This window comes from Diuraphis noxia, unplaced genomic scaffold (assembly GCF_037042655.1).
Source record: "Diuraphis noxia isolate RWA-SAM2 unplaced genomic scaffold, SU_Dnox_SAM2 contig0001, whole genome shotgun sequence".
Taxonomy (NCBI): domain Eukaryota; kingdom Metazoa; phylum Arthropoda; class Insecta; order Hemiptera; family Aphididae; genus Diuraphis; species Diuraphis noxia.
This window is the reverse complement of record NW_028301711.1, coordinates 100200477-100224461: the sequence shown is the minus strand read 5'-3', so window position 1 is coordinate 100224461 and position 23985 is coordinate 100200477. Positions and strand designations below refer to the sequence as shown.

The 23985-nt window shown below is 28.5% G+C and overlaps 1 protein-coding gene across 2 annotated transcripts in view; it reads right to left on the bottom strand.

Moving 5' to 3' along the window:
- The window catches only part of LOC107166200 (MFS-type transporter SLC18B1-like), a 35702-nt gene that overhangs the window by 847 nt on the left and 10870 nt on the right, over window positions 1-23985 (bottom strand). For both annotated transcript variants that reach the window (XM_089216626.1, XM_089216625.1), the window contains exons 2-12: window positions 16267-16806; window positions 10688-10783; window positions 9209-9282; window positions 6857-7004; window positions 6673-6741; window positions 6490-6580; window positions 6232-6386; window positions 4263-4456; window positions 2699-2794; window positions 1445-1519; window positions 1017-1110 (exon numbers count right to left, since the gene is read on the bottom strand). In XM_089216626.1, coding sequence (XP_089072752.1) covers window positions 1017-1110; window positions 1445-1519; window positions 2699-2794; window positions 4263-4456; window positions 6232-6386; window positions 6490-6580; window positions 6673-6741; window positions 6857-7004; window positions 9209-9282; window positions 10688-10783; window positions 16267-16806 — 1632 coding nt within the window. The remainder of the gene's footprint in view (window positions 1-1016; window positions 1111-1444; window positions 1520-2698; window positions 2795-4262; window positions 4457-6231; window positions 6387-6489; window positions 6581-6672; window positions 6742-6856; window positions 7005-9208; window positions 9283-10687; window positions 10784-16266; window positions 16807-23985) is intronic.

The following is a 23985-nucleotide window of genomic DNA, read 5'->3' as shown; positions in this document are numbered from 1 at the left end:
TATCAATATATAATTATATAAAGTATACACGTTAGTGTTTAAATCGTCAAATATTTCGTTTTCATTAATTTACTTGTTTGTAGAATTATATAGAGCTACAAAAGACTGCTTTCATAATATAAATATAGATTAAAATATGTCATAGTAATGATATTGCTAATCATTATTGATCTTTAGTATTTATTACACTTTGAGTGGAAGGAAAGTTGACGTTATACTGAACGCAAATAAGTAGTTATTTCCTTATACTTTTACTTTATACGCAAGAAGTTGAAATACTTTTTATTGAAAAGCTTAATAAATTTGGAGATGAATATAAGATATTGTATGATTTGTATTCATGCTTGAACATTACTAAACTTAATTAATCAATCATCCAAAATAATTAAACGATAAATAGAGATTGAAATTAAATAGTGTAGGTATATATTTGATAAATGAAAAAAGCATAATATTGAATACAATAAACCAATTATAATTTTATAAATGTTAAAATTTGATTGAAATTTGAAATTGCGTTACGTATATTGTTAGATGTGTATAATTTATATCAATAACACAATTTAATATTGTTCCTTTACGATGAAATTAATAAAACATTTTTTATCCTTAATCAAATATCCCAAAGGATAGGGTTATTCTCTATGCAATTATAATTTACTAAGGACAGCGCTTTTACTACACACCACCCAAGCCCTCATAAGTATCGTCCAATAAAATAAAAAGTAATTATACTTTGACACTCCCCTTAGCTACGGCACAGGATATTTCTGGATACACAGAAACGCACTATTGTGACATAATACACACAGATATTTCAAATGCTATAATATTAATTGTCTTTAAAGAGATAAACACCGATATTTAATTATAATATTTCGTTTTTAAAAATACCTCAACTTTAACTTCAATAATATTATATTAATGAGATACTCTTTTATACAGAATTATATTAGATATATAGGTAGTAAATAACAAAATTGTTGACACTGAATATTGTAAAAAAAATATCTTACCACTACTAAACAAAATAGACCCATTGTGGTCATGCATATAGAAAACCCGAAATGTTGTAAGAGGACGCCTCCCAACGATGGACCGGTCATATCACTGAAACGATGAAAAAACATGTTTAGAGTTTATTACTATTTTATTGTACAAAGTTAGTGCGGCTTGCAAGGGGACAAAATATATTATCAAACACAGACAACAACGGTGATAAATAAACACAAACGAAAATTGTACGGTTGCAATAATATAGATTCTCATAAATCCATTTTTTCACTAATTTTGCGTTCAGTTTAAAAATTTTTTTGTGATCTAACATTTTATAACATTTACTACGTTTATATGATGGCGTTAAAACGGTTCAAATTTTAAAATTACATAGTACGAGTGTTTTAACGCCATCATAAACGTAGTAAGTAACAATTGTTGTAGGTACCCGAGTGAATAGGCTGACGACCAAAACCCGGCGACGGTTCCAAATGTAGAAACGCTTTCTTGAAATCCATTTTCTCTAAAAACAAAAGTGTCCATTAAAATTAAATTATTATTAATTGTATAGTGCTCCTAGGGATTACACTTGTACTATACATAAACGCAATGTATGATGCATATGGGGGGGGGGATGGGGGGGGGGAGTGTTAATCCCAAACATTTCATTGAGTTCCCCAAAAGGTTTATAATGAGAGAAATCGTTTTTATTATGATGTAATTATATTTCTTTTTATCAACATCAATATCACTTAGCAATTTGTAACCACGATACAACTGCTGTAAACCCAAATAATTTGGTTATGTGTTAACTATAAATTCATAATATTATTGGTCACTAAAAATGTAAAATATCGATAGTATGTCAGCTGCAGCAGCCAGAGTCCTACAATTGTTTTCTCTCCTTGAAATCCTGGACCACGTGAAGTGAAGTCAATTTACGTTTGGCGAAATAAATCTTGTGTTGTTAGATAATTATAGAGTGAATTAACAAATTTGAATGCAAATTTATTTGCAGGTAGGTACCTATGTAATAAAAAGTTATTTTATAATATTATACCATTCGAAAATTATAAAGTATGAACACTACACAAATAATGTTCTTGCCTTTAATTCTGGTGATAAGTCTATTCAATTCAATATTAAAAATTGTATTGTATCATTAATATTAAATTAAGTTAACAACACTATAGATTGTTTTTGTCAAACGGAAGTTCGCTATATTTCGTGTGGTCCATAGAGAAAGAAAAAAAACAAAATACAAAACTATAGTGCACTGACATCTTAATACAATATTATCTCAATTCGGGTGACATCGTCTACCCGTCCATTTCCAGTTATTTTCTTTTTGATTTTAGTTACAACTTTTCATGTCGTTTCTGATTTTGCGTCGTAATTTATTTTATCGTAGACGGGTGTGTGGAGAACAACCTCTGTCCTCTACACCCACACCCACTCTCACGCGTGACAGTCCATTGTTATTTTTATATAACAACGTTCCAATCAATTGTTTTCGTAAAAATCTTGTAAGACAGAAAAATCGCAGTTAAAGCAAACTAAATGCAGGTTTGAGCTGTTTGATAACTAATAAATTGTTATTTCAAATTCCTTTCCCAAGAAAAAAATGGGCCTAATTTGATTACGCCTATGCCTATATCAAGACTTATTAGTTTAATATTATTACGCAATATGTGAAACTTACATTGCACTCGATAAGATGAAGTTAAATGCTGGCATCATCGTTAATGATGCAGACACTCCCAAAATTCCAAGTCCAACGAGGTTCAACCATAAGACACTGTAAATTACAATAGTCATTCATAGTAATTATGCCATATTACTCATAATTCATATTGTATATTATACAATATATATAACATAAAATACTTACATAATAATATTTTGTTTTTATTTTATATGATTTAAAATATATTTTATTTAAGCCCAATGCATGCCTACCCACCTACATATTATTATTTTTTTTATTGAATATTAACCAGTTTTTTTAGTTTTTATTTTTCTTGGAAAGTTGCATGACATAATGAACAGCATACTTAAGATAAAAATTTATTATAATTTAATGATACGCTTATATACTGTCAATTGGCTGTTACAATATTATGTATAAGTAAATCAACTATATATTATTCTGTACAGTACAAATTTAATTCTGGAATTTAAAATTGTCTAGATAAACATTATTATAGCTAAAATCTAAAAGGTTTTAGATATTTCATATAATGTGTTTTCTATAGTCTTCAAATAATATTAGCTTATTTTTGTTCGCTCGAAAATGATTTTCTTTTACTCGTGATAAAAACACGAAACTGAAAACATTATCCGCACTATACTATATACCAGACAAAAGTCTCTCAATTTATATGGTCCAACCATAGACAGTCCAAAAATAAGTCATAACATTATTTTGCCAATTTGTCGTAAAAATAGCAAATAATAAGTCGTATCAACAAGAAAAAAAATATAATAAAACAAAATAACAAGAAATATAGAGATGTATTTTCTTTATAATACGGGACATTGGCAAATACTTTTAAATTATCATCGTGATTAACAATTTTAAGATATCTAATTGATACTTAAAAATACCAAGTAAGTCGTTCTGCTGTATAGTAGATGTCACGTACATAATTCTACCTGATCATGAAATAGGTCACTGTAATAAGTGTACAAATAAGTGAATAGAATAATAATAACAATAATAATAAACCTACGCATTACGTAATAAAACTTAAAATATCTAGTAAAATATAGTTAAAAAAAATGTACTATAAAATAAAAAAAAAATACTAACGATAAAACGATAAAACGAAAATGTAAAATTCCTATAAATAGTATCAACAGAAATAAAATATTTTGAGAATTATATGATTATATCTGGAAAATTGTAAAACAAATGGTTTTGAGAACATTATTTATTTTTTAAATTACAACTCAATAGAATAAAATCGATTTTGACAATAATTTGTGTTGCGTAAAAACTCGCATTCTTTTATAATTTCATTTAGTCTCATGAATATCCATGAATTTAATATTTTAAATACACGGCAATCGTGTAATAATTAATTCAATAATAATTAAGTTTTAAAATCAAATCAAAAACATTACGTTTTAACAATAATTGTGATTTATGATTTATGCATAGATAGGTACACGATGAAGACGAATTAATATATTTTATTTATTTATACTTTCTGATTCCCTACGATTATTGTAGATACCATTTAAATATTTATAATTTATCTTACTCTTTATTCACTGGCAACCACGGAAGTGGAGCTAAGATGAATAGTCCGATAGCTGATAAAAACAATCCAACGGCCATCATTGACCAATGGTTATTGTACTTGTCAGCAATGTAACCCCAAAATGGACTTGATACTCCATACAATATTGAACAAAACAGAAATACGAGTCCCACTTCGTCAGTTGATAAGCCCATCTGTGAAATTGAATTATTTAAGTAAGTATTTAAGAATTAAGCTTCGAATTTCTAATATTTTTCATTATTATTTATTTATATAGGCAATGAGCGGTAGCGCGTAATACTATATATTAGTATAATTGTAAGTATACCTATTTATATTGTGTGTGGTTAATGATTATAGTGTAATAGATATATATAACTATTTTAATACCGGCTTAAAATAAATTCATAAACTTATTTTATCATATCCGTATCTAACAGGTTGCCGAGATTGGGAGATCACTCTAAAATAAACAGTATTAATTCTTCGAAAATTTTTTTTTAAATATTGACGTTGAAAACGAAAACGAAAACGTCGAAACACTGTATAATAATTTAAATAATATAAAATAATATACGCCATATACGCCATATACTATAAGGTTGTAACTCGTAATATGATACAGAGTGATTCCATAAAGTCTGCTCATCTCCCCCTCCCCAACCATTTTTTTTTATAATTAATGTTTTCAAATTCTGATTTTTGGAGTTTTTAAATATAATCAGATATATTTTTCAAAATTGTTACCTACTTAAGGAATGTCCAATTGCGATACAAATTTCATCTGCTTTTCAAATGAGAGCCCACCTTTTTACTGTAAATTATTTAGTGTACAATTATTTTAAGCAAGTTCAATTTTAATTCTAATAATTTTAAATAATAGTTCATTTTAATTCAAAATCCAAACGAGTAGTTTTTTAAATATTAAAATATTTGTACTAAAGATAATTGTAATTAAAAATGGTTAGGTTATGAGTTATTAATATAATTATTTCTACCTTTGCCAAGTAAACACAGAATCATTTTTATTGTTTTTTTTTATCATAAAACACTTGATATTTTACAAAGTATGTTTTTGTAAATATTTTTTCACTTGATTTCTCAAGTCGTTACAATGATTTAAAAAATATATATTTTATCCTTATAGTTTTCTAAGTTTTTAATTTTTAAATAATGACATACCGTTTTAATTTATTCTTCGAAAGCGGAATATTTTTCTTAGTATTTCGACATAAACAAATCAAATTTAGGAAAAGTAGTATATGATGGATTATTATAAGTATTTAAATTTTAAAGTTTAGATGAGAGGAGTGGAGTGTTATGTGGTTACTCGCAATATGTTGGCCAACTATTCCACTCATATAAACTTTAAATACTTATAAATTATAACTCTCGACCTACATTTTCAAAATTTGATCTTTATGTATTGATATAGGCACCAACTCATAAAAATATTCCGCTTTCGAAGATTAAATTAAAACTGTTCTCATTCAAAAAATAAAAAGTATAAAATTACATGAATAAAAAACATTTAAAAATATAACTTTTTTAAAGTTGTTTTGTAACAAATTTAAATTATGTGAAAAAAATATTTTCGAAAACGTTAATAATTTTTGAAATTATGAATGTTTCATGATAAAAATCACCTGGTATTTGTCATCTGTAATATTACTCTTATAGATAAGCGTACACTAACCCTGGAAATTCATTTCAGCACGTATAAACCAATAGTGAAAGTTCGTAGCTATTTATAAATATAAACCTACGCTATCACCCTCATTGTGACAAAGCTCTATTCCTGAGGTAATGTTCGTTCGTTTGACTCAGCAAACAAAAGCAGAAAATAAATGGGTTTTAAGTTGACAAAAGTACGGATTTAAAATGTCGTTGCTATATTGACGTAACGTAAGACATCCGAAACACATAGGTAGACATGTACGGAATGATTGTATTTATACTAATAATATACCTCTCTCAAGTGTGGTTCGAGCGTTGGATCGAGTGACGCCCAAAAGTTGGATGTGACCGTAATGACGGCGCCGACAACAAAAGCTGACGGAATTATGAGTAATTTGACTATACCTTTGGAACGGCTGCCAACAGCTTGCGATGCTTTTACATCATCTAAATTTTTATGATTTAACACGTCATAAACGTGTATAATATTTCGATATTAATTATTAAATCTTAATGTATTATATACGAAAACAAAAATCAAAATGTTTACCTCTAATTGGAGGCATAAGGTAAATGTGCAGAGGCACCGTAGCCACCATCAAGAGGCCCACGACGAAAAACGGCATTGCATAACCACCGACCTGCAAGGAAAAATTAAAATTAAACGATGGCTGAGAAATCGCTTAAAATAATATTATGCATATATTTAAATTTTAATATCTATATTACTTACCGAAGATAGCAAACCTCCAATTGCAGGTCCAACACTCATACCTAAACCCACAAATGTTTCTAGTATACCCTTAAAAATGAAAAAAGAAATGTGTTTAAAAGACTGATACACAAAAATTTCGATGAAACAAAAAGATTTAACAAGTATAGTATAGGTACCTATATTATGTAAACTGAAAACTTACTAAAACGCTACTGACGTTTTCTGGAAATAATTGAATGACATAAACAAAACTTGACGTGGAAAATGCACTGGCACCGATTGCTTCCAGTCCTCGTACTACAAAGCACAATATTTTAAATTGGAAGTTATCTTGTACCATTGGCAATAGCCTGTAATAATAACGATAATATTAAAAACGATTTATTGTAATTGATTATTAATTCAAGTCCTAAACATTTAAATATCATGCCACAAATTTATAATTCATAAGTGATAATTATCTAGATACTAGATGTTATATTCTATTATTTTGAGACTGTTAAAATGTTCCTCCGCCGTTCCCTACTTAATATTATTCATACATTTGTTATTTTTAATTTTATCGAAAATTATTTACACTTACATAGATATTTTTCTTTTATTATTTTAAAAGCTAGAAAAATAAAAATATTTTCATCAAAAAATCAATCGACAACATACTTTCTTGCTTAGATAAGAATTGCGAAATTGAGTTTTAATGTAATCGTGAGTAAATGAAGAAAATATTCAGTTAATTTACACGGTGAAACTCAAAATATATTATCTATAGAATTAAATTGTTTCAACATACATCGATTTAAAAGCACATACATATTGTATGCCTATACGGCCCAAAAGTTACAACCTATTACTTGTAGGTATTATAATATATGTAATGAACTAATGACCATGTTAGTAATATTTCACCTATAAAAAATAATAGTAAGGTTATATTTTAAGTGGCTTAAAATGTGCGTAATGATATAAAAGCTATTTACGTTTTATGGCAGCAGATTCAATAAGAACACTTTATTTTTAAATATTAATTTAATTAATTAAATCACAATGATATACCGATATATGGGTATACTCTTCATTAACAAATGGATAAAGACGCAATTTCAAAACTTTCACAACAATTTAAAAAATCCGAACGAAACCCGTCACTACAACCCACTACAACCAAGGAAAAAACACTTAACAGACGTCTACGACCTGGACTCCCTCAAGACATTCTCCTAACGGATAGTGAAGAATCATCATCAGAAGACCCATAGAAGAATACACTTACACTCATACTATATATAAATATAATTATAATTTACTCAACTATATATATCAATGTAAAAAAATCATGTATCTAGTATAATTGAATCTATATTGTTAAAAAATAATTACTTGTAATAGCACCATGCGTGCTGAAACATTTTATGATTATAATAAATAAAAATAAATAAAATCATTTTTATCAAACATCAATGTAGGCACAATATATTAAAATGGAATACGTTCTTTGTACGTCAAGTGCCACGATCGATGGGTAATCGAAACATTTCTTAGGTATGTATTTACAGCTTTATACTTTAATCGGATATCAAGGTAATGCTTGTAAGAGGACTAAATTACGCATTTGTTTGATGTCTCCGTCTTACAAACGTAGGTACGACATAGGTAGCAAATTTCCGTTAACTACCTAGTTTTAATAGTGTGGTGTAGTCATAGTTTTGATATTAAAACAAATTTAGATACCTTTCGTCAAATTTTAGCCCAAAAACATTATCTATGCAACTATGATTAAAGTCGGTGATTTTTTCGATATTTTATTTTCAAGCAGATAATATGATATATAACATCACAAATTAAAAATGTTCATATATACCTCGAAAATTAAAATATCAAATAAAATGTACAACTAATGTTCTTAAAATGTAACCTAAAAGTTTGATGATAACTATAATAGGCCTATTCACACCAACTACACACAATCGAAACTCAAGTGAACGAACAAGAATAACTCAATAATTTTGTGATTGTTTTTGATAAATAAGAAAACTTAAATTTAAATAGTACACAGCAGCATATACGCACAGTTTATATTATATTATGCACCTTTAATCTAATGTTTCAAATGTCTTAGACAGATAGTTACTGTTCAGTCTGTTTATAGTTTATTATACACGAATATTTAAAATCGATGGGTATATTAATAGGCAAAAATGTACAACAAATATAAAACAGAGATATTATGGTAAAAATAATGCTAGTTAATAAGCTTTTTTCTATGTAATTAAATACAATGAACCTACTACCTGATACAGTGGTACGAAAGCCTACTACTGTTTATTAGTTATAACATGTACCTACCTATGTCAAATATACATTAGTTGTAGGACATTTGGTAAATCGTAACAGGTAGATCAGATGGAACTTTTTGAAAACTTTTACAGCTTCATAATAATTATACTTTCCAACAAAAAAAAAAAAAAAAACATTTCAGAATTAATAATGTTACCAATGAAAAATAAAAAAAAATCATACCGTATTAATCTATATATCACAATGTGTAGGTACTTACCCAAACAGCATATTGCATATTCCGGCAATAAACACGCCTGATATAAACAAACATTTCGTTCCAAATATTGGCATCTAAAATAAATATTTAAATTTATAGTATAGGTATTATGGTATTAACAAGTGCATTTTTTTATTTATCCATATTTGTATTTATAATTTATAAACACAAATATAATATAGCGAGTAAATCGAATAGAAAGCAATTTAATTTAAAATAATCTCATTAAAAAAGCTTAAATATTTTATTACCATAGTCCATAATAATGTATATAGTTTTGTAAAACGTAACAGTTAAATGTTTTTAATTATAATTATGGATTTTTTTTCCGGGGCATGGGAGAAAGTAGAAGTTGTAGCATTTTTCAATTTATCAATCTTTTTCACTAAATGGATTGGTTAGGTGATTTATGAAAATAAAGTACATGCTTAAATTAACATTTCATATTTATCATCACAATATTCTTGTTTCATTTCACCATTTATTTTCAAATTTATTTTAGTTTTGTTAAAATGTGTATATAGATATTTTTGCACATTAAGAAAAATCAATATGTATAATGTATATACACAAAAAAGAAACGTAACACCATATTCTGATATTTGATTTCAATTACCTACCTTAGATATTTTTGGGACAATCTCGTAGGTAGAATTGTTATTTATTTGGTCATTAGAGAATTATCAGTTGATGTTGTTGATAGAACGCACAAACTTGGATAATATTTTTAGTTAATATAGATCTATATTATATTATATATATTATACATCATATTATTTTTATCATTCTGGATACTCATTATCAATGTATTATTATAGACAGACGTTAGACATGTAGTATAATTATTTATAAATCGACATTTTTTCATTTTATAAATTACAATTGATAGTAACCTAGCTAAGTTTTACCCTTAAAATGAATGTTTTGTCTTCGGGGTGCTACAGGTTTAACTAATCTGGACACCCTAAATGAACTTTTAACAGTTTTAATTCTACATTTTTTTTTTTTTTAAGACTTCAACTCAGCAAGTTTTAACCCGATGGTTAAAAATATTAATTTTGGTGATAAGATTATTGTTATACATTTTTGAATGTCACTAATTGAGTAGGTATACTGATTTACTAAAATAAATTGAATTCAGAGTGACTATATATTTATATTTATTAAGTAGATCTATTGTGTAATGTGAATTTATAATTTTTTTGCCATATTTATATAATTACAAGTGAATGATTAATAAATATTTGTTGTAACTTAAACAAATCACTTAAATCAGAACCCTAAAGAATTTTTTTTTCAACATTTATTCGTAAAAATGTATAATTCATGGTGTAAGCAGAAGGTACGAGTCAAATATAATAAAATTAAAATACCATTATTAATATAGCAAAAAGGAAATATTCGCTCAGTGTTACAAACTTAATTAAACATCAATATCAAGTATTAAAGTTAATAAATTAAAAAAAAAATCATACTTACTATTGATCCCATTGCTGGAGAAAGTAAAAACATTACTAAAGCAAAAAAACTAAAAACAAGACCCGCTTCGGAAACTGTCATATCTTTCTTTTCAGCCTGAAAAAAAGACAATGAAAAATTATTATTTTATGCATTACGTCAATATATTATTAATATTATTCTATTAGCTGCTCAGTAAAATAATTATTACCGAACAATATCTCTGTTCACATACATAAACAAATATTTTATTACACATTAATTGTTGATACAAAATCACATTTAATCACAATTTCGATCTTATTATTAACAATGCATAATTCCGGTTTGTGTTTGAAATAAGTAATAGCAAAATGTTCGATAGAATCTAATGTCATAATATTAAAGGTACCTATGCAATATACAATAAATTTGTAAATTGTAATTTGCACATAAAAAAATATTTTTAACATCAATGGCAGCAGTGCCGTATTCAGGGACTTAAGCTCCCCCCCTCCCCGGTCACCTCCCCGAAATCTCAGGTGAGATATTTTTTTTAGTGATGCGTAATGGGTTAATTTCATACTAATAATGTTGACAGGTGAGCTTAGATTTAAAATTGTAAAATTGTGTCAATTAACATTAATATATTAATTGCATAATACATCATATATGTGTACATAGCTATATGTTTTTAAATTATTTTCTATTTTCCTATAGAGTTGAATATAAATATTTAAGCTTAAAATCAGTGACAATCAGAGGATCAGTGACACACATCCCCATTAATCGATGGAGTAGTTGACACTTATTTAAAAATATTTTTATTACAGACAGACATAGATTGAACCGGAAAGTTCAAAATTATTTATACATTATGCTGATACTAATTAACAAAATCTAAGATTACATATAGAACAATTCGAAGACATAGAGAAAAGCGGGTTAGTAAGTGGATGTCACTTTGCTGTACAATAGGTTACAAGTGGGTTACTCTGTGGGTAACAGTGCTGTAACGGATGATATTAAATTTAAATTCAATGATACAAAATCATTGTATACGAAAAACGATTCTGAATGGAGACGACTTGTCAGTCTATAGGATATGTTATACTATATTAATTATATTGTTATAACTTAAAAAAAAATAAAATAAAATGTACCTAGATAATATAGGTATCAAAAATAAATTACAAATTAATCAAATCAAATTTATTATGTACCCTACTCACTCAGGCATTCATAGTAGATATATTCAATTTTTTATAAAGTATATTAATATAAGTCATTAACGACATCAGCTATTAATATTACGATATAAAGTATATACTCTAGAAATCGAAGTACCCACGGGCCACAAATAATATTTTTAAATTACAACAATACATATAACTAAAATTGTTATTATTGAATATGTAATTTAATCCAAATTTCAACTTAAAATAACTATCAAAAAAAAACTGTGTTTGTATAGGTTTTAGATTTGTTTTGCAGCAGAATTAACTACTTACGTGGAACTTTATTCTACGTTTTCAATCCTTAGCTATACAATTTAAACGTTTTATAAATTTTTTAACAACTAAAGAATTTGTGAATTTTCAATTAAATAAATGTTGTAAAAATTTGAACTTTAAATGTTTATAAAAAAAATTCGATTATGTATTTTAATATTTTCTGACTGCTATTATACAAACTCAAGGAGGATCTTGTATTAAATTTTCAAATTTTTTTACCCAATGAATAACATTTTATCGACATTTGTAGAATAAAAAACTAAAAAAACGGGAAATTTCGAATGTCTATAAATAACTTAAAAATTGTTGAAATATTTTGAAAATTTTATCAACTATAGGAATTGATAAAATTAATATATGGTGTAAATTACAAGTTTTTACAGTTATTCGTTTTTGAATAACAACAAAATAATGTCAGTATAAGAGAAATTGAATGAATATTCAATGTTATAATTCAATAATGCTCATAAAAATATAATTTGACTTTGCAGAAGACATTTTGTATTGGATAAAAGTAGACAAACTCATAATAAATCTTGTATCGAATTTTCAAACTTAAGATTTAAAAAGATACATTTTTATGAATTTGTAACTCAAAATAAATTGCAAATTTTCATGATTTTACCTATTTTGTCATTATTCGAACTCTCAATGCTTATTAAAAAAAAAATGTGACCATGTATATTTAAATTATTAAAATAAAGTTAGACCATAATATTGTTTACATAATTTTTTTTTAACCCCTCTCCCACCCCCGAAATTAATTTCTATATACGCCACTATAACTACACTACAGTTTCAACATAATAATATTATAATATTTTGATTACGGTCGGTGGCGTCGGAATTTAATTTTTTCTCGATATACGACAATGCTACGCGTGTGTCAAAATTACCTAGTGTAAGTACACCACGCCACAGTCAGCTAAATCTAATCAGTGGCTTACGTCACATAAGACCTCGGGCAATATATTTTGTACATTTTATTATCGTACAGTAATTTACGTAGCATTATAGATAAGTCTTTTATATTATGTATAAAAAGTTTGTCGTTATGTAGGTAACCTACGGATACTCGGGATACTAACGAAACGGTTGATATAAGCAGTATTATGCGCTTTGGAACGGTGAAAGAAGATATATTATATTACACATCGTTTCGCAGTCTGTACACATAAACCCATCACGAAATCCCAGAAAACTGTAAATGTAGGTAACTTCAATGTATTGCGCAGTATGTAAAAATAATAATACGATTGTGCCTTGGGCACGATTTTAAGGGTTGACGGTGGTCACCGAACGGACAAAAGTCGGCATAATAATGTGTACATAACAGCCGCAAAGACAAATAAACCCGGCAGCGTCTTTCTGACGAGACACCTGTTTAGAGAGGTAGCAACCACGATATAACGACAACGTGGTCACTGGTCACGATTTGAAGGACGGCGTGGTTGTATTATTAATGTGTATGTACCTAATACCTATTATATACCTATTATGAGACTCGGTTACAAATTATAATTGTATTGTACTATGATTTAAAGGACTGCGTTTTTGAGTCCTCGGAAATTCAACAGCATCGGATTTGCGCGTGACTTGTTAAAAAATACTTTTGAAATGTAATTCAATACATTTTCTGAAAAGTATTTACACATATGCCAGATATGTATTTCAAATAATTATATAAATAATACTTACTCGTGACTTATCAATGAGAGTTCTTCGAGACGGGAATTTGTACGGATCATCTTTTTTTACGATAATTGAATGTACTTTTTTTCATATTGAGTGTAAACAATAGGTCAACAGACAAATCCTGTACTTCAACTTTTTGTTTTAATTAGTATTTTCGATTTTCGATTTTCGATTTTTTTAAATAAAAAACTACAAAATAATATTGTACAATTTAAATACTCTTTTCGAAACGTACTTTTAACTTTTGAGTTTTCGAAATGCAAGAAAAATCCAGGGAGTTATTCTGCTGTATATAGAAGACTTTGAACGCACCTTGTAATTAAGTACTATTCATAGGTTAATATTCAATTTAATCTATTAATTAATTAATTAATTGATACATTATTGCGTACAATACAGTGATTTTGAGCGGCGTTTCAATATTATAGCTAGTTATAGACGACTTATAGGTGTGCATAACTATAATTATATAGTCATATATGAATGTACCTAGATGTGGAATTGAGTTTATAGTGAATGTTTAAGAGTAACAGAACTCGAATTGAACAAAAAAATCATGTTTTTACCTTTACCAGCCATTTTTTTATAGTTTTTTTTCTACATTTATGGAAAATGTCCAAAAATTTGCTACCTACTGGAAAATAGGTATACATATGGACATGGCTTAAGTCTTAAGATCAAAACAAAACAGAATAAAAATAAATATCATTATAAAACCATCACCAGCTACCTCACTCCAATCAGAACTCAAAAAAAAAATGTATATAAGAAAGGAATGTTTAAGGTGAATTTTAACTATAGGTATACATCATTATACAGTATTAATACAGTACCTACTCTGAAATAAAATAATATAATAAACAGAAATAAAATGTTTTAAGTACCTACGTGTTTTATGTACGAACACACCCAAACTCCTCAAATGCCGTTTCACTTAAATTGACCTATTTTAGTCCCACACTCGGTTACGCTACATTATACCCGGTGGCCAGCGCTCCAATAGCAAAAAAGGAAAACCGTTAAAGGTCACATAGGAATTACGTCAGATTTATTTATTATCACCAACAGCGTTGTGGCTCGTCATTCAATTATAATTGCCACCTGCCGGACTATTATGGCGCACTTTATGTTTTGCTTGTGTAGCAAATATACTTCCCTAGTTGTTTAAAACCAAAGTGACTGTCGATATTTATAGGCACGTATGTATATACATATATAATAATATCTAAACTCTAAACGTCAACGGCGTCGGTGGAAGAAGCATCTGATGACCGCCTTCCGATGAAACAGATCGCTGCCGTTGACACTTCTTATTCCGAAAATAGAGTATAGTATAAAGAAGGTTTGTTGGTTGTGGTTGATGTATTTCTCCTACACTGGCCTATTTGTTGGACTGATTTAATGAAAGTTCTCTGATCACAATTTTACAGAAAACCTAGAAGCGTATATGACCTGCGCAGAAGTAGTAGTAGCGAAGTACGAGTTGAACAATTTAAATTTTTAATAAAAATATTAAGATGGCGGAATTCGTTATGGTTTGTCTATAATGAGATAGGCCATTCCATCTGCAACAAACAGTTTTGAAATGGTACAGTGGTTGAATTGGGTAGGACGTGGGGGGGGGACAGAGCTACTCTTCATTTTTTCTTCAAATTATAGCGTACCCCTTTATTATATTCATCAAGGAATAGGGTTACTATTAAATTGATTTGCTTAATTGTTAAACTTTATTTAAAGTCCTGCACCTTTATTTATTTTTCCAATTCAACCACTGGGTAAAATAAATGTATAATTTACTGCTGTAATAGTTTTTACTTCGCCAAACCCGACTGTTGTCCATGTAAATAATATATGAACATAAATGTCCAATAATTGGGAAGATTTGGCGCAGAATTACCTCCACTATAGAGACAATCGTCGATCGCATTCGTCGCGGCTGAAAGTCTATACGCGTACACCGCACAATCACAAAGCGTCGGCTACCACCCCATCCCTTACCCCTGCATGAGCTCTAGTACGGTTGTACCCATACCATATGTATGTACTCATGACTAATAAATTAGAATAATTACAAAAAAAAAAAAACAGTTTTCGTCCGGTTTGCGCATATTCTATGCACAACACACAAAACCATCGCTCGTAGTTTTCCGCATTTCATTGGTCGGCAATCTCATAAGATATTTAGTCCATGGCAATTTTAATAGAATATAATATAGAAGTGGAGAACCTCGCGGCTCGCGGTAGACGAATCAATATATGATGGCGTGCGTATCACAAAGTTGTGACCATACATATTTATTTAGTCATGCACGTACTCTAGAATGTATAGTGCACACCAACTGCTATTCGGTTTAGCGAAATCAGCGCTTAAGATATTATTGATATCAAGTATAAATTATAAATATAATATACCTCTTTCGGAAAGGTCGGCGCCATGACGGACATGGAACAGAATCCGAGGAAGTCGACCAGCGCGAGCGAACCGAGCGCCATGTACTGTTTGATGGTGAATCCAAAGTACCGGCGGACGCCTTTGTCGCGTTCATCCGGTTCGCCGCCTCCGCCACCTCCAGCCAGGTCAAACGGCACGGGGCTGCGCGAAAAGCGGCACAGTTCGCAGTAAGCGTTCCGTTCCATGGACAGTGACATGCTGCGGGCGTTGTGGAACTTTTTCGGATATTCGATGCGGAACTTTTCGATTCCGGTTCCGCTTCCACTGCCTCCGCCGCCATTTCGAATGCCGTTGACGAGCGCTGTGCCGGCGGTCGCCCCGGACGGATTCGCGAATGACGTCGGAAAGGTGTTGTCTTGCGAGTCTTCATCGTTGCACAGACCAGTTCGTATGTGCTCGTCATCATCCGCACTACCGTCCTCTTCGTCCATGCTCACGCCCGCGGTGGCTATGTTGTTGTTGGACTCCAGCCCACATGGTAGGTTTGTCAGGCTCTGGAACTACGTACGCGTGAAGGGCAAACAAAAAAAAAAGTTTAAAAGCCGTTGGCATATTTGTAGGGATTCAAGTTGTAGGTTGGAGGGGGGGGGTTGCATAAGAGAACGGAGTCCACCTTATTTTTCTATATTATATAGTTAACATTTTCAGCCTTATTTGATTGTAATAATATGAAATTCGAAGACGGTCAAAATTATGTACGCACAACATAATTATAACATAATATACGAGAAATTAAAAAAATAAAACAATTTTATTAATGAATGATGATTATACATTTACGAATACCACATTTCCATACTGAATTGTATTGTGTTGGAATTTATGTGCATTGTTAAATTTGGTATTATGCATTATTATTGTAACAATAATCAATTATCATGTATAATGTATATGAATATATGATGCGTCCTGCGTCAACATTACATTTTTACTGTTTATAAAATATAAATTACCTACTAAAATACAAATTATTACAATGAGATTCAGAAACGCATCAAAATTATTAATGTGTTTTTAGTTTATATAATACAGAATTATTCAAAATGATGGCTATTATTTATTTATTTCTAATTTAATTGATAATTAATACAAAAGGACATAAAACTTACTACTGGCTACTGCGTAAACATTTGATATTGTAGCGACACTGTGAGTGCATGATAGGGTAAGAACTAATAACCATCACCCCATCGAATTTTAAAACTTTTTCTAGCCAAAAATCCGTTAAAATGGATTAGAACAATATTAAGTTTAATAATTATTAATCTACCAAAATAAATTCCGGCCAACCGAAATTTATAAGGCATAGTACCGTGCCTACTGCGCAACTGCACATGAAAAAAGATTGCTTTTGAATCTTTAAAATAATATTTTATAAATTATACATAAGTAATGTTAATATGTAAGTATTAAATAGTTACTTCATTACTTGGTTGGTAATCTATTCTTGGTGTCCTTTGACCTGTCTCTACAAGCATATATACGCATGTCATATACGGTGTAATGTTCAACTATATATCGACATATCGTTATACATAATATAATAGTGATTAAATAAGAGAAAACAAGATAGTATACGATAATTATTTCAATAAGTGTAAATGATAGCCAATATTGAAAAGGTTTCTTTTTTTTTTAGCGAATTTGTTTCTACATTATAATCAAACAGGTCAATTATCTCTAGCTTACTTTGGTAAAAATACTTATTTAAAATCGCAATTTAACGTAAAATACGATTTAGTTATGATCATTGTAATATCATAATATAATATACACATTTTACATAAAATATTATATCTCCTTAATAGTAGAACAAAAAATTTCAACATTTTTTTAAAATATAGTCTTTGAGTATATTTAAAAATTTCAAAATTAGATTTTGAATAACTGCATTAATGAAGAAAAAGGGAGTGAGCATGCTTTGTGAATCACTTTGTACACAGGACTTTAAGGTGTATATTTACATACAAGTGTTAAATGTTGTATATTTTATTTTCCACGCTATAGAAAAACTTTATACACTATGATGGCATTTATACTAATCTATTATATTATAATACAATTAGATGCGGGAAAACGCAATGGGTTTACAAGAACGTTTTTAAACTAAAATAAAAAATCTGAGAATTCTGACCCAATTCCTCGAAATAGATTCTGAAGTACGTCACTGGTAGATACGTAAATAAATATACAAATACCTAAGTATAAATGAATTTAACAAAAATGTAAACTTTCTCTTATTCCATTCATAAACTAAATTTAGGATTAAATAACATAATAAATGTTATTAATTAAAATATGAATGAGAACCTACGTCCTATATACATTATAGTTATACATATTTTGTGTGACTTGCGCATTCCTTTCTTCATTGTAAAAATAAATTATTTATTTTAATATTTAAGTATATGTTACTATGTATAACAACAAACCAATATTTTAAATTCAGTCTTGCGATTCACAAACCGCCCTAAGTCCTATTTAATATGGTTAATTAATAATAATATATTAAGTGGCAAAAGTAGCAAAGTATATACAACACTTACGAGTTACGAATAGTTTCTATATTATAAACACAGTACAGCTAGGCTGCTATAGGGTATACATCATTGTTATTTAACTACATTAAGGAAATCTCAAAGACACACGCAAGATTCGAACTTTATCTAATCGTTTTCATTAAAATATAACTCGTATTCAAAGATATTATTATTACATAAGTTGATACTAATAATTATTAACTTCGGAATTCGTTTTCCCGGAGTAATGGCCTCATTCTAATATTACGGCTGTATTCTACAGGGTGTTTCTATTCTACGATGATAATAATCACTCAGAATTAATCAAAAATTTTAAATACAAACAGAAACTCGTAAGTTTGGTCTTACGTATTATATTCACTCGACAGTAAACCTTTAGGGGTTACAAATATTCAAGAAAGGGAACCCCCTCCGTTTATGCAACACTGTTTTAAACAGAAGTAATAGGTACTCCACTTATGCACATGCTTCACAGTCAGAAATTCAAACACTTCAAGCATCCAACGTAGTCATATTTACATTTATAATTATAATAATATATTAGTTGATTCTACGATGAACACATACGATACGGTGGTATATAATTAAAACGGGAACTCTATACAATTTGTATAAAAGGTCTCAGAAAAGTGAATGCACCTTTCACGAATGGACGGTTGAAAAATATATATAGAAACATCAGCTGCGAATTTTAATCGTGTTGATGTGTTTTATGCCTTTTATGATACATAAAAGGCCTAGTTGTACTTCTCTGGTTACCTATGTATTATGCAGGTACTGTTATTTTATTTGTCAAGCATTTTTTATAGCAAATAATTTTAAACCTTCCTGTCCTTAGGCCTTTGCGGATTATCTTCACGAAAATTCCGGGCATTAAATACCTACGTGGCTACGTTGAGAATGTTTTACCTAAACGTTATAAATTATGATATTAAATTCGACTCGATTAAAACCGACATTTTAAATATATTTATGAGAAAAACTAAACAATGGTCAGATAATAATCTATTATATTATATTATATTATAGGCTATACGTATATTTTTAAACGACAAACAAGCCACCTATAATTGTCTATGATTTTAGTAGTAAGACATTATTAAACAATCAATTATATTTGTTAGTATTTTTGATAATATAATTAATGCCAATTAATTGCAAATTAATTGCCAATATAATTAATAATAATATCGTATTTTTAACTGAAAAGTATTTTTTGATTTTTCCAAGTTCAGATACTATTAGTTTTTAAGTAGACGTTTAAATAATAAAAAAGTGATACACGCGTAACATGATCTCGTTCCTATTTTATCCTTAATTATTTTTTAACTGTAAGTACATTTTTTTTTTCTATTTAGAACTCATTCTAATATTCAGTCTACATTGTCGAAAGTGTCTACTAATGCGTTTTATAATATAATAAGCTCATGCTGATAAGTGATATGAATTAAAAAAAAAATTAAAAAAATAGAAATTTGAATAGTTAAGGTGTTGTTGTTAGGGCATGAGGCGCATCCGACATCCATACTGAGGTATTTTCGCTACGATTTAACGGTCTAAACAGCCATTTTTAAATGCAACAGGCCATATCACGTGGAATTATAATGTATATGCATTCCTTCATAATCGAATTTATTTATTATATTATATTTATAAAATATGTCTTAAACTCTTAAATGTTTGTAGTCATTAATATTTCCATTGAAAAACGCTTACTATACATTATTATACATATTTATATCAATATTAAGTAGGAATTTTGAGCATTTTTTTTTTCACAGTTAAATGAGAAAAATTAATTTCAATTTTAAAACGATGTATATTCAAACCATACTACCTATTCAAAAGGTAACGATAACCCTGTCGGTTTAAAGGTATTATGTAGTTATAAAATATATGTTATGCAACAAAAGATGTGCACATTTATTTAAAGTACGTTTGTGAGCCCTACAATGGATAACAATATTCAAATAGATATACATGAATAAAAATTTAGAGATAATTATGTTAGCTTGGCATCGACTCAAAAATTGAATATCAAGATAAAACTGTACAACCAACAAAAATGTAAATAATTTACAATTCGGTAAAAACCATACTAACCCCATAACCATGTAATCACCAATCACAACTAAACTATATCCATTAATAATAATGTAAACACAATCGCAAGCAAATGACCTAGCTTTTAAAGCCTTTATTCTCAATTAAAAAAAATAATAATAATAAAAATAAAAATAATGTTAGCTGCCGAGGTGTCGCGGGCTACAGCAGTAATTGGAGTGACGTGGTTGGCTGTAGTCAATTTGCACCAAAATTGACCCAAAATATTTACAATATTTGCACCATTTTTTAAAAATGCGTTTGTAATTTGCACTAAATTAAAGATATGTAATTTGCACCTTCCTCAGGTATTGATAAATAGGAATTGTAATTTGCACCAAAATTAAAATTGATTATTTTTTCGATAGTACAAACTTACAAGTTTTTATATTCTAATTTAAATTTAGCTTAGTTTTTATTTATAAAATAGCTGAGCTTATGTACATATTGTTGTAATATGTTTATATAAAATCGTATATAATAATGAATACAAAAAAAGTACGTAAACGTAAAAGTAACGTAAAGGTAGCTTAGTATTTGATCATATAAATATATATAATGCGAATTGCGATTACGACCGATAATTGGACGTAAAACGTCAAAATATTACCAGATAAGGCGAAAAATAAATCCCGAAAAATTATTATTGTCATTCGTGTACATCTATAGTCTCGACGTCTACGAAGATTTGTTTTTTTTTATTATTTTGAATTAAGAACATTTAACAATCTGTACTCGTGGTACAATAAGCTTAATAGATATTTGAATTACAATAGTAATAGAATTAATACAAACACAAACGCAGCAGCATTCAATTTATATGTAACGCTATTCTTATTTTACATGAAAATCTTGAATTGAAGAGACTGTCCAGCAACAGCACTTCGGCGAGAATTTTTTTTTTTTATTTATAATTAACGTATAGTCCTGTCTACAAAGATACTTAGGAATAATCGAATATTTCAAAATTGAATATTCGATATCGAACAAATAAATAATCATTTTGGTGCAAATTACAAACGCTATTTTTGACTATAGTGACAAGCTACCACGTGGTTTTGTACGTATCAATCGACATTTATGAAATGCAGCTAAAATATTTTAAGTAGGCATTTATAACAAACTGAAATGTTTTTCACTCCACTTATTATCTAAAATCTAAAATTGAACTATTTGAGAGACAAATTAGTGGTGACGTAATACACGTGACTGAGAGAGAGGGGGGTCGTTATAGGGGTCAGCAAAATGAAATAATAGTAAGAAAAATTTTGACGTTAAAAAATATACCAGATTTATTCAACTGTTTTGGGTGTTACAAATAATATTACGATAATTAAAATCTTATTATTAATACATGTTAACGCAAATTGACAAATTATGATGTGTAAACTATTTATAAATTCTAAACATGTTGTTTATAATACTTTTTTAATCACTATCGCCTTTCGAAACGACAATGGGGCTTGTAGAGAACGTGAATAACAGTAAATGAGTGTTTCAGAGGATTTTGACTTCTGGTGAAACTTTAGTTTGGTGTGACTTTTAGAATAATAGTTTTTGGGTAGCCAAACAATTTCTATTTGCGAATCATTGTCCGGGAGGCAATGAGACAGAAAGTGATAAACTTAAAAGCTATTACTGTATATGATATACTAAATATATGGTGCGAGTTTAAAACCGCGGTTTGGCGCTTTTGGATAATGCGAAATAAGTACACCCGAAGCGTCGGAAAAAAGATGTTAAGCCGAATCCCTAATAAAAGCGTACCCAAACTTTTACAAATTTCTGGTCACAATTGAAATTAATTTTTATACTGCAGCCTGCAGGCCTTACATATTTTTATAAATTGTGTCATAAAAAAAAAGTACATTGGAACGGAATTCTATAGTATTATTATTTATTTTTAAACTAAAAATTATCGTTAGACGTTTGTAATTCTTAAAACTTTATTAAAAAATCTTTTTTTAAGCTTTTATTTTACTGACACTACCTTTTTATATTTTTAATTTTCACAGGTCGATTGGAATACTTCCGCGGAATAACGTTTATTTTTAAATTGGACACTAGACTATACTATATATCATATATCTTTTCTCATAATATTAAACAATTTGACGATGGTGCTTACTGCTTACTGATTTTATATGAAGCAAATTAATGTTATATTATCGTAATATATATAACATTAATTACAATATACATAATATAAATTTGTAGCTTATTAGTTCAATGAAAATAAAATAAAAATATCATATAATATTATATAGTATATAGGTACCTACTCGAGAAAAAAATTTAACATAAATGCTCTTTGGAAATATGTGTAACATTACAGCTAAGTACCTAAACATGATTTAATGGATAATTGTGGATTATACAAAATATAGTGAATTACCTCCATTCTACAAGTCTGTTTTTGTCAGATAAATAGTGGTCGTGGTTAATAACCCACTCATGTTTAACAAAAACAAAAATGTTTGTAGGTATAATATATTATAATACTATAGTGTTGGCCAACGATATCGATAATTCAATACGATATCCTGGGTATTTTTCGAATAATTTCGATATCGATATCTAAAAATAATTATCGAAAATATTGCGATATCGGCTCGGAACAATTTGTGTATATTTAAGTATTATGTAACTTTTATTACTTTTATCTACTAGATAATAAATTATAGCATATTGTGATATATTTCAAATAAATAATTCACCACACTAAACAATTTACTCTAAATTCAGTGCCGGTTGTTAACTCGCGGTGAGAGTGGTGAGACCCCGTAATTATTTATTAAATAAATAAATACTTAATGAATACTTTTCAGTTAGTACAGAATAATTAATAATTGATAATTAATTTACACTCATAATATGTATTAAAATTTATATGTATACTTTTATAATAAACTAAATTATATAAAATGTAACTTGTTGTAAAATATATAAAAATTTAAATCGATATCGCTTATTAAAAATACATCGTTGGCCAACACTATTTAATACACATCATCGAAATATGTACCACTACCAGTC